At 42.6% G+C, this 11,369-nt stretch overlaps 1 protein-coding gene across 1 annotated transcript; it reads right to left on the bottom strand.

Moving 5' to 3' along the window:
- Nucleotides 1-1,098: 1,098 nt before the first annotated feature.
- Psma4 (proteasome 20S subunit alpha 4) lies at nt 1,099-7,254 on the bottom strand. The gene is made up of 7 exons (XM_051197504.1): nt 7,126-7,254; nt 6,690-6,852; nt 4,341-4,418; nt 3,954-4,042; nt 2,763-2,893; nt 2,177-2,300; nt 1,099-1,506 (listed from the first exon to the last, which is right to left on the bottom strand). The coding sequence occupies exons 2-7, from the start codon at nt 6,824-6,826 to the stop codon at nt 1,352-1,354; spliced, it is 714 nt and encodes a 237-aa protein (XP_051053461.1). The 5' UTR covers nt 6,827-6,852; nt 7,126-7,254; the 3' UTR covers nt 1,099-1,351.
- Between the last annotated feature and the right edge of the window lie 4,115 nt (nt 7,255-11,369).

Here is an 11,369-nt window from a genome sequence, read left to right as displayed (position 1 = left end):
CTACTTGAAAGACCCAGAGAAACCCACTGCAAACAAAACCCAAAACACTGTATCTGATAGATACCAGTATCTGATAGATACTAAGGAAATTGGTTCTCACCCCGCTGCCAAGGAATAAACCAGGTTTTTAAAGCCATGCCTATGTCTGGGTCTCCTGCCAAATGCTGAGGTAACAGGTATAAAGCCCAGCTTGTGCCAAACCATCCAGGTGATTCTAGTGTGCCAAACTTCACCTCTCCAATTTTAGCAAGCAAAAGAATCCCAATCTATGGCTTGTTAAACCAAGCAGGGATGCATCTTTGTGCTCAATTGTCAGTTCCACCCCAGTTCCTGGGGTGGAAGGTGGATGGAGTATGTGGACAACAGGGTAGTACCGTGCTTCAACTCCAGAGATTTCAATTCAGGAGATTGGGGTGTAATACCCCAATTTCTATTCCTGTAATTCTAATCTCGCTAGTAGTCCAGGAACCACATTCTTAACAACTGTACTCCTTTACTTCTGTCAAGTCACAGAACAAGTGGCAGCTGAGCCAAACCTAGCGATGGAGCTAGCGTCTATCAGCCTCACTGGAGCTGCTCTTCCTTGTTGGTCCCACTTCTCAGGCTGTATCTCCTCCACACCATCTTCTATGAAGTTGGGGCTGCTGACTGTGGGCAGCCTCAGGCCCAGGGTCAGGACTCTCAGCTTTGCTTACAGACACAGTCACACCCAACTCTGGCCCTGCTCAAGCGACTGTTCAGTCCCAAACCAATCTGGTAACAGGAGGGAACTGTCCATGTGTGAAATCCAGGTAAGCCACAGTATTCATACCTCACAAAAAGAAAGCAATAATCACCCTAGCAACCCTGGTGCCCTTTTCTTTACTCATTTTTAGTTATGTGTGCTGCGTGTGGGTATGTGCATGAGTGCAGATGTCAGTGGCATTGCATCCCCCAGGAGATGAACTTGTGGCTGTGACCCACCCAATATGGGTGCTGGGAACAGGTCTTCATATAAGAGCAGTGTGTGCACTCTTAATTACTGAGCTATCTCTCCAGCCACAACTGTGGTATCTTCAACAATTATTGCTACAGAGAAATTTTTCCTTCACCATAACCAATCTTTCCAAGTTTTATTCCAAAAAATTATGTGTCAAGATTAAGATGTCTATAAAGATGTCCATCATTACAATAAAGCATCCAACTGGACAGACACGACAAGGACCCAATTCAGTACGTAATGTCCTATTTCCCCGATGAGCAAGTTAAAGAAGAAAAAAAAAACAACAAAAAAACCTTTCCGGGGTGGAAGGCCAGGACAGCTTCTAACTGAATTGGTGCCTCTAAGGAGATATAAAATCCATGATTTTGTCTATTTGTCCTTTTCCTTCTGTTCTTTTTCCTTCTTCTCCCGCTCGGCTTTAGCTTCTTCCTCCTCATGTTTTTTGATCAACTGTTCTACTTCCTTCTGCTTGAGGACTCTGATCATGGTCTTTCCATTCTCTCTTGTTAGTGTGGCGATTTCCACTAGAAACACAAATACACACTGGTGTCAGGCAGAGGCACTCAACAGACATCAGCATGGTTAACTCTCTCTCTCTCTAGTCTTGGCTGTTGTCTTGCTTTCCCATGTTTTACTCTTAATGATACACTCACATTTTTACGGGACCAGAATACCTTTGATCTTGTGATACCGTGACTACTGTTTTACCTAGAGATCTCTTCTTCACCCACTAACTTTCTTAACAACCATTTGTGTCACTCAACAGTTGTGTGATCCACAAACTGTAATGATCAAAAGGAACAAGCCAGGATATTCAAACAAACAACACTTTTCAATGGTCTTTCTAATTTCTTGGTAAAACAATGACCAAAAAAAGCAGCTTCTATTAGACATGGCAGTGCATACATGAATCCCAGCACCCTGGAGGAACAGGCAGGGATCACTGCTAACTTGAGGCCAGCTTTGTGACGCCAAGACCAGCCAGAAGATTTCCAAACTAGGCTCAAATCCTCAAGTCTGTGCTATGGTGTAGGACTGTGGCTCTACAATTCATCAAGGCTGATCTTAGCCATTTAACAACATGGCACCCCCACTGCCTCAATGAACTAAAAAACATTAAAGACATAAGGCTGTAGCTACTCAATGAGCCCCCTCACTTAATTAGACAAACCAGGAGGACATGACATAGATTACCTTTCTCAGCTGACAGCTTACTGACATCCATTGTCTTATTTAGCACCTTGATAGCAAGAGCAAGTGCCGACTTCAGAGTCATTTCTCCTTCTTTGTAGTCTTGTTTCAACATTGACACGGCTGCCTAAAACAAAACACACAAAGAGTCAACACAGAGTTTCCTTCCCATCAGTGCATTTGGAGGGAGAGTATAGATTAGTCTCAAAGTCCAATTGCCTGATTTATACTGACACTGCAACCAGTATGCAAAACTTTGACAGCAGGGAAGAGGGAGACCAATGTCCTGAAGGATGCTTACTCTGGGGCCTCAGTCCCAAGAGAATCACACTTAAGAGTTCAGGAGTAAATTAACACATTAGAAGAAAGAAAATATGTTTCTACAACTTATAATTAAAAACTAGCACTTAGCTACAAATATCATCAATGAACTCCAGCACATAGCGCCAGAAATCACAGGTGTTTTCCTTCACATTGAGGCTGTTGTGAAATTAAATCTATGTTAAACACTCTTACACTCATCACTATTTCAACATTACAGGTCTTCTTATCCTTTCACTGAAATAAACAGTGTCACAAAAATACTCACAGCACTGTTGTTTCCAATACATGTGGCTTTCCATCCCCCGTAATTTCCACTTGGGTCACTCTGATACAGCTGAAAGCCATAGTGCTTATCCCAGCCAATGTACAGCAAAGAAACACCAAAGGGACGCTTTCCTTTAACAAAGAGAAAAAAAAAAAAATCATTAATCTCAATTTTAAAAACCAGCAATCTCAATTTAGAGCTGTCAGTGGATATGGCCCAAGCCTGTCTGTGAAGTTAAGCATGCATAAAATGCTTTGTGTTCTGGCCACTACAGATAAGCTCAGTCACAAATGCCACCTCTGTTTCTAGGAGCTGGACTCCAGCTGGGGGAAATGAGGACACAGAAGGTCAGTGCTGAATTTCATTATTATGTAAAAGGAATCTGTTTCCAGACTTGAAAATGTTACTTTGGCCATGCAGCATCCTGTTGTTACATGAAGCAGATTTGTTCATGGAGCAGGTGTTATCTGTACCCCAGTGTTCAGGAGGCTGCGGCAGAAGGATGACAGTGAGCTCCAGGTAAGTCTAGACTAATCACAAGCAAAAGCAAGTGTGGAGAATAAGACTTCAGAGTGCTTAGCCCTAAATGTGACATCTACATCACTCCTCCAACACCCAGGGACCATGGAAGAAGAACAGATAATGTAAGAGCCGGTGCGATGGGCGACAGGACAGTGCTTTGCAGATACAACAGGGCAGCCACAAATATGAGCTCGCAGCAGCTGTGACAACATGCCCAAGATCCACACCAGACAAAACTCCAACACAGAGGGAAGGTAGGCATGACATCCCACCTCCAACAGAGGAGTTTCTAGCAGATGGTAGCTTCTGGAAGGGTAAGTGAGTTTTCTTTGTGAGTGTGGCCCTTGGTAGAGTGACTGACTGTGTTACAGTGCAGGTTTTAAAAGAGCAAGTGGGGAGGAAGGAAAAAACATGAGAACATGAAGCCAGGTGGGTTGAGAGGTGAGGGATAGATATGGAAGGAAATGGTAGGTGAATACTTTCAAAATTCATTGTATGAAATTCTCAGAGAATAAAAACATTTTTAAGAATATATTTTAGAATGTGCAAACCAAGAGAAACCTAACAAAAACAAAGTAACAACCTCAAAAAACCTTAACATTGAACAAAACAAAGCAAATAGTTTATTCTTTATAAAAAGTTTAGAGTAGTTCCAAAGAAACTCAGTACCTCCAAACTGTGTATAAGCCTGTTTGATATCACACAATGCTGTAACCAACTGCTCACATGGAATTGGCTCCTGGTACTGTAACAAATACCTAAGGTAAAGAGATTGACATATTAACAGGCTTCTTAAAAATATATACAATGCAAAGAAAGGCCCTCTAAAAAGAAATACATGTAAGGGGGGTAAATGTAGTAGTCACTTAATAATTAGAAGAGGAAAGAGGAGGCAAAAACATCCTAGTATTCTCCTGTATACACATTATATATTTGATTAGGAAGAATATACTGTTCAATTAATGGATTCTTAAAACAAATGTAACTCTGCAAAAGCAAGCTTTCCTTGGAGACATCTGACTTATGTGTTGTACGTTATACTATTTCCATCCATACCTTTGAGCAATGAGCCTTAGTTCGTTAGTCAGAACATTAGCATCAGATGTGATACCTGCCACACTGCAAGCCATGTCCCTTGAAGGAAAAAGGAAAAAAAAAAAAAAAAATCAATGTAAGAGGGAAAGATGCTCAATAGAGCATTTCTAAGTATTAGGAAGTATCTAGATCTATTAGGGATTCACTAATTTTGTTTCACAGGACTACCCTCAGGGAAAAGGCTATGAACTATGATCTTCTTAGGGGGAGATCTAATGTCACTAATGTTACTTAATGCCATTCAGCACAACTGATAAACACATTCAGTCTCAATTCTTCAACAGATTTATTACTGACCCTCTGAAAACAGGGTAAGAAAGGAACACTAAGTAGCTAAAGAACCAAAGAAAAAGGCTTTGTTGAGTAGACAGACTGCTCCCACCACACTTTGGGGTGTAACTCTCAATACCTGGTCTGATAGGGGTGGGGATGAGGAAACTCAAGGGTCGGGGGATTCCCAGGTTGCCTAGGCATGCACTCCCTTTTTTGCCTCTTGCCCAAAGCTTTCCCTGGCTCTCTACAGTGTAGAGATACACTGTGCCTATGCCCAGACAAGCCCACAATTACTGAGTAGAGTCTAAAATGATTCTGTGGAGGAAAGATACTATTTCAAGTGAGTGTGCCAAAAGGCTACATGAGAGGTATTAGGCCCAAGCAGGGACTGCATTTCTGATGACTAACCTGACACACAACCCAACTGCATTCTAAACACCTATACCTTTACTCTTAAACGAAAGTGAATCCCAACCTTAATCAGAGAAGCCTCAGTTTACAATGACTAGGCAAGTGTGGAGACTCATGGGTGCCACGATACAGGAGATAAATGACAGCTGTGAGACAGCCCTAAAGAAGTCACTTATATACTCCCTCTCTAAGGCTTGTGGGAAAGGGGCTGGCAACTACCCAAGAGTAGGAAGACAGAGAAGGGCTGCAAAGCAGCACCCTCCACACTAGACTGAAATCATCAATTCACAGCTGCTTTGGGCAAAGGCAAGACTGGCTGTATGGGATATTTGTACACTGTGAAGATGTTTCACTGTGACTGGTGTAATAAAAAGCTGAACGGCCAATAGCTGGGCAGGAGGTATAGGCAGGGATTTCCAAGGAGACCTCAGGAGAAGAAACAGATGTGCAAGATGGAAGAGAAGTTACACTACGTGATAGAACATAGATTAATATAAATGGGCTAATTTAAGTTATAAGAGCTAGTTAGGAACAAGCCTAAGCTATAGGCTGAGCTTTCATAATTAATACAAAGTCTCTGTGTCATTATTTGGGATCTGGCTGATGAGACAGAAAAAAAGACTTGCTACAACTTTAGCAATAATCAGTCAAGAAGGGGCTCATAGGGCCCTACCTTTATATTGGAATGCCTGTTACTGATAGGAAAGGAAAGAAATTACTATCTTTGATTATATACCCACTGCTGAGCCCACCAGACTCCAACAAATTGTTCTCAAACCACAGTCACATGAATGGCCATGGTAATGTCAGTGAATCAAAACAGACAGACATAAATATAAGAAAGAGATTTGTGGAGAGGAAGAAGGAAGACAGGAAAGGCAGGGATAGAATGTGAAAGTGGTCAGAATGTATGGTGTATGTGTTCAAAATTATAATAAATACATAAATAATTAGATGGGCCCCAGTGACAAGTATTCATCAAGCCTACCCCACAAAGTAAAGACTCTGTGTAGCATAGCCAATCCTCCACTAACAACAAAGTCAGTCCAAGTACTCAAACTGAACAGAAATTAGACTATATATATTGTGTGGCTGAACTGTGCCCAGACCTCCAACACCTTGCTCTTTGGTAAGAGTCAGTATAATCCTACAGATTCCTAAATAGTCATTCTAAGCAATGCCTTTAGGGCCTGCTTTATGCTAGGCATTATGATAGTTTATCTCACTTGTTTATTTTGTTTCATTAGATTTCTACAACCACTGAGTCCCCAAAAAGTTAAATAACAGGTGTGATATCACATTTTATACTGACCGACTTTGAATTTTAAATCAAATCTGTGTGAACAGTAAATCCATGCCTTTATTGCACAATACTACTTTACACTAAGTGTTCAGCTTTGCACTCAAAGTAAACTACACACATAGTGGACATACTGAGACACAATACAACAAATGGGCTTCAAGGAGGTTTCAAGAAAAATAAAATACACACACTTTCACATGAAAAAAATAAAACTCTTCACTTCAATTCTACTACCTCACATAGAAGACTCCTTCCCCTATATGAAAATCCCACTTATGTTGAAAAGTGAAATAGTTCAAACTCTTCCCCAAGATCTCACTTACTCATTCAGTTTATAAATTTTCTCAGAAAAAAAGACTTCGTCAAGAAGCTTGTGGATGTTGCGCCTTTCTGCTGCAAGCAGAACTCCATCATTGGCTAAAATTCCCAAACAGGTGCCCGCATGTCCAATAGCTTCCATGGCATACTCCACCTGGTACAAACGACCTACAAGACATCGAGACACCAACGTTCCTCTGTGTTCTTGTACCACTAATCCAGAGAAACCAGCAGACACTGGCAAGGTATAGTCAGTTGCCCTACTTTTACCATTCAATGATGTATGCTGCAATCAACCTAGGGAGAACAGTTACTTCAAAGTACAAAAAGAACGGACATCAAAACATCCGTGAGGCTCCCCCCCACACTAAAACTGAAACACCAAAAACAAAGCAAAACAAAAATAAACTTTTTTGGAGCATGTTAAGTTTTCTAATTTACCTTCTGGAGAAAATATTGTGGTCCTGGAGTCATATCTTCGAGACTGCAAAGGAAAAACATAGAGATGATGCCTACGGTTGAAATAAGCCACCTTCTGGACGCCCACAAACCTACAACCATATCCTGGTGCTGAGTTCAGTGGAGGAAGCAGACAGCATTCCTCTCCCCTTCCTGCTTGTGCTTCACCTCTCAAGTCAGTCTGTTGGCTTCCAACAAGTCATGGCATTCAACAGGCAAAAGTTAAATGAAATGTCGTGAACTCACCATGGTTTCTGAATTTTACGTAACTCCTGTGGAAAAAAAAGGATCATTAAAATAAATAATCATAATTTAAGAAGTATCTCCTACCTTCTAAGCCGTTTGATCCACACTGTCATTCAACTAACACTATGTACCAGGCAGCCGTGGGGAACTATACTAGATGCCAGAACACCACAATAAAGGTGGAAGCCAAGTCTGTCTGAGAACTCGGAATCTAGCAGTGGGAGAGGGACACAGATCATAAAGTAACTGGAAGAGCGCAGAGGGAGGGGTGGGAAAAAGGGATGGACAATTAAGTTTTTAAGAATCAAATACAAAGAATGAGAGTAAATCGGATGGGCAAGGCAAAAATAAGTTGAAAAGCCTCAAATCGAAGAAGAAAAATTGGGAAAGGGTGAAGGGAAGGACATTCCAAGTAGAGCAGACTGAGAAAAGTTAATAAAGTGGATAATCCAACAGATACCGGGCAAATTGCTTAAGCTGATACGGTCCTAAATTTGGGGGGTGTAGGGACAGGTGGTAAACCTGGGCCTCATTTCTTTGAAAGAGAGCAATAGAAGCTCTGTCTTAGAGGGAAAATGACACCCCAAGTCCAGTTCCTATGCTGCCAGATAATGGGGCATGAGGCTAGAAAGCTAAACAGACAAATGAAGGGTATGCATGCTCAAGTGAAGAGTGAACTTTATCTCTTATTCATGACGGCTCCATGGAATGACTGGACGCAAGGACTGTAAGAACTGATTGATTGACATTTTAAAGTCGACTGGTCGAAGAGAGGCTGAGGGCAAGCTAACCTGCAGGGAGTCGATTCCAACACATAGGAGAAACAGAAAGGTGGCGGTGAGCAGAGCTGCCAGGCGGGTTTCGCACAGCTACCACCACGCCTGACGCCGGCGCCACAAGCTTTGGACTTTCCCCGCAGCTCCACTTTTCCAAAAGGACTCGCAGGGCCGCAAGCCGCCCCCACCCCTCGCATCGACCCGGTGGGTCCCAGAGCCCGGGCCCGCCGTCCAGGCCGCGCCGGCGTGCCCGACGGCGGCCGGCGGGGTCCAGTCCCCGGCAGGCCGGCCACCGAGGAGGCGGGTGGGTGCAAAGTCATCGTACCCACGGCTCCTCGGCGGCGGCTGCGGGCCTGGGCCGTGGTCTCCACGCAGACGGTCCCCGCCCAGGAGACAGCGACCTCGCTTCCGCGGGGCCTCGGGGACTGAGCCTCACCGGAGGAAGACAGTGAGGGGTGCAGATCAGCGCCGCTTTACTCAGCTGGAGAAGAACCAACCCGGATGGCCCAGCACCCGCGACAAATATGGCTCCCGAGCGTGCGCAGAACTGCCAGGGGGCGGGGCAGTGAGGACGCGGAAATCCTCCTGGTCGGGGGCGGAGACCATCTACCCACGTGGACAGTGGAGAAGCACAACCTCGGTTTAGGCTAGGGTCAGTAACAGAAGAGGTGGAATTGGAGGGAAGATCCTGTTCTGCAGCAAAGTGGAACAGATTCCTTGTACACATTGCGTTCCACTTTCACTTTCTCTTCTGTACCATTCTAACGAAGCCCAGACTAGCAACTGTAGACAGAACCAAATCGCTTAACAGCTTTTCCTTCATCCTTCCCTTTAGCCTTATTTTTCACTTTCTCAAATCCAGTTCTTTAATTATGAGAATTCCTCTTCATCCATCTCTACTTTTCTTATCTTACCTGATTTCTGTGTCTGTGTTGGGGTTTGAAGAACTAGTGAGTTGACTATGCCTGGTTTAATATTGTAGTCATCTCAGCCCACTGGACAGGGCCTTTGTCTTCTGTGTAGGGTGCAAAATGATTAGGACTTTTTAAAGCGGGAAGCTTAGAAATGAGTGACTTGTAGGCCGGGCCTGGCCATTACTCAGAAGGCAGAGGAGGGAGTGTTCTTGCAAATTCAGGGCCAAGCTGGTTTGCCTTGTGAATTCCAAGCCAGCCAAGGTTACATAGGGAGGCTGTCTCAAAAATGAGAAAAACAACAAAAAACAAATAGTAAAATGTCCATACAATATAGTATATATTTAATGCCATAACATAAATCAGCAATTTTTGCTTTAGGGATTTAGTGAAGAGAATCCATGTTAGCAAGAACAATCAAGAGAGAAGCCTGAAGGGTTCCACTAATTAACAGGAGGAACTCTGGTCTGAAGCAGAAACTGAAGTTTCAGTCTATTTTTCTGGTCCCTAGTTTCCTGATTAGCCAAGTTAAACAAAAACCTTCAATGTGAGAATCTTAAGTGTTTCACATCTGAATGATCTCATTTGGTGAGTGAGTGTGTGAGTGTGTGTGTGTGTGTGTGTGTGTGTGTAAGAAAAGGAAAAGAAAGGCAGAAGAAATAATATGGGGTTTTATAGTGATTGGGAGCAGGGATCATAGCCCAAAGACCTAATTTAAGATCTAAGTTCAAGCTTTCTTCTGAGTCTATTATTAATTCAGCTTTTAAAGGCTCTATTTCTTCCTTCCTTTTAAAAAAAATTTAAAATATTATTATTATTATTATTATTATTATTATTATTATTATTATTACTCAAGACAGGATTTCCCTGTGTAACAGCCCTGGCTGTCCTGTAACTTGTTTTATAGACCAGGCTGGCCTCAAACTCACTGAGTCATGTCTGCCTCTGCATCCCAAGTGGTGGAATTAATGGCATGTGCTAATGCTCTATTTCTTTATCTAAAAATGGAGATTAATAATCAAAATATCTATATGAGTCTGTTCTGGATTAAATAATGTTCAATAAATATTGGGTCATAGTATATACTACTAAAAAAATTAATGAAGCAGGAAAGACAGGGCTGCTCCAGATTGTTGCCCTAAAATCCTGATTTGTTAAAGTATCAGGGCTCAATGACTGAATGTAAGAAAGGCAAGCTGCATGTTACACTATTATTTTTGAGCTTGGGTAACCTGGAATATGACTCATTATTTAGTAACAATTTATTGTGCCTCTACTATGTGCCAGAGTCTATGCTAAGAGGTTGCCATGTTCTCTTACAAAACCCTCACAAATGACTCTCTGGGATAGGTAAAACCATTAATCCTGACTTTACAGAAAGGAAATTGAGACACAGAGAAGCTAAAAATGAATTCTACAGGTAAACTCAGAGAAATGCCTAGTTTGGGAAATTTAGGCAGGTAGCTAAGCAGGTAGACAGGCAGTCAGAGAAGCAGTTATGGTATCAGAGCCTACTCACGTAGAGTACTGACAAGGTGAGTGAATGACCAGGGTCCTAACCCTGAACTATCTGTAGAAAGTGTGTGATGTGCATGCCTACAGTTCCAGCTACTTGGTTGCTTGATGCACGATTATTACTTGAGCCTAGGAGTTTGGCTGAAAACAACACAGTGGAATCCAGTCTCAAAACAAGAAGAAAAGAAGAAGAAGAAGTCCACACTACAAGGATAAGTAAAAAGCTACTTACATTAAAGAAATCAGTAAAGGAAATACTGAGGTAAAACTTAAGATAAATATGCAATGGGCTTCATTTCACTAACTTCACAGATTCCTATAAAAAGGCAATCAGGTATAGAGAATGAAGAACATCTGGTATAGGGCTATGGCCCCGGCACTGGGAGGCTGAACAGGATGGCTGTGGGAACCAACAAGTTGAAGACAAGCCTCGGCAGTATGGTGAGCCCCTCTGCTGAGGAACCTTGCTGATATCAGGGTTAATGGCCTTCTTCCATGTAGTTCCACTGCTATCCAATGTCTGTCTCTGGAGTTCCAGGTGATCTACTCTCTCAATGTTCTTAAATGCTTTCTAATGACTCCTACGAGTGTTTCCCCCTAGACTTTTCTGTGGGAAAGGCACTATCACAGGTGCAAGAGACACACATTCTCATAGTCTCTGCCATGGTCAGATTTACAGGCTAGATAACTGCACAACCAGAAGCAGGTAAGACAGTGACATGATATGAAAAAGACAAAATGCAACAGTGTCTAGAGAGGTAAGATGAGAGAAGAGTAC

The sequence above is a fragment of the Phodopus roborovskii genome, unplaced genomic scaffold (genome assembly GCF_943737965.1).
Source record: "Phodopus roborovskii unplaced genomic scaffold, PHOROB, whole genome shotgun sequence".
NCBI lineage: Eukaryota > Metazoa > Chordata > Mammalia > Rodentia > Cricetidae > Phodopus > Phodopus roborovskii.
This window is presented reverse-complemented; position numbering and strand designations above follow the sequence as displayed.

Excerpts from the sequence above, each read along its gene's own strand:
- Psma4 (XM_051197504.1), bottom strand. The coding sequence starts at position 6,826 with ATGGAAGCTATTGGACATGCGGGCACCTGTTTGGGAATTTTAGCCAAT. Across the intron at positions 2,894-3,953 it reads GGCTTATACACAGTTTGGAG|GAAAGCGTCCCTTTGGTGTT; the intron begins GTACTGAGTTTC and ends TCTTTGTTAAAG. Across the intron at positions 2,301-2,762 it reads GTATTGGAAACAACAGTGCT|GCAGCCGTGTCAATGTTGAA; the intron begins GTGAGTATTTTT and ends GTTTTGTTTTAG.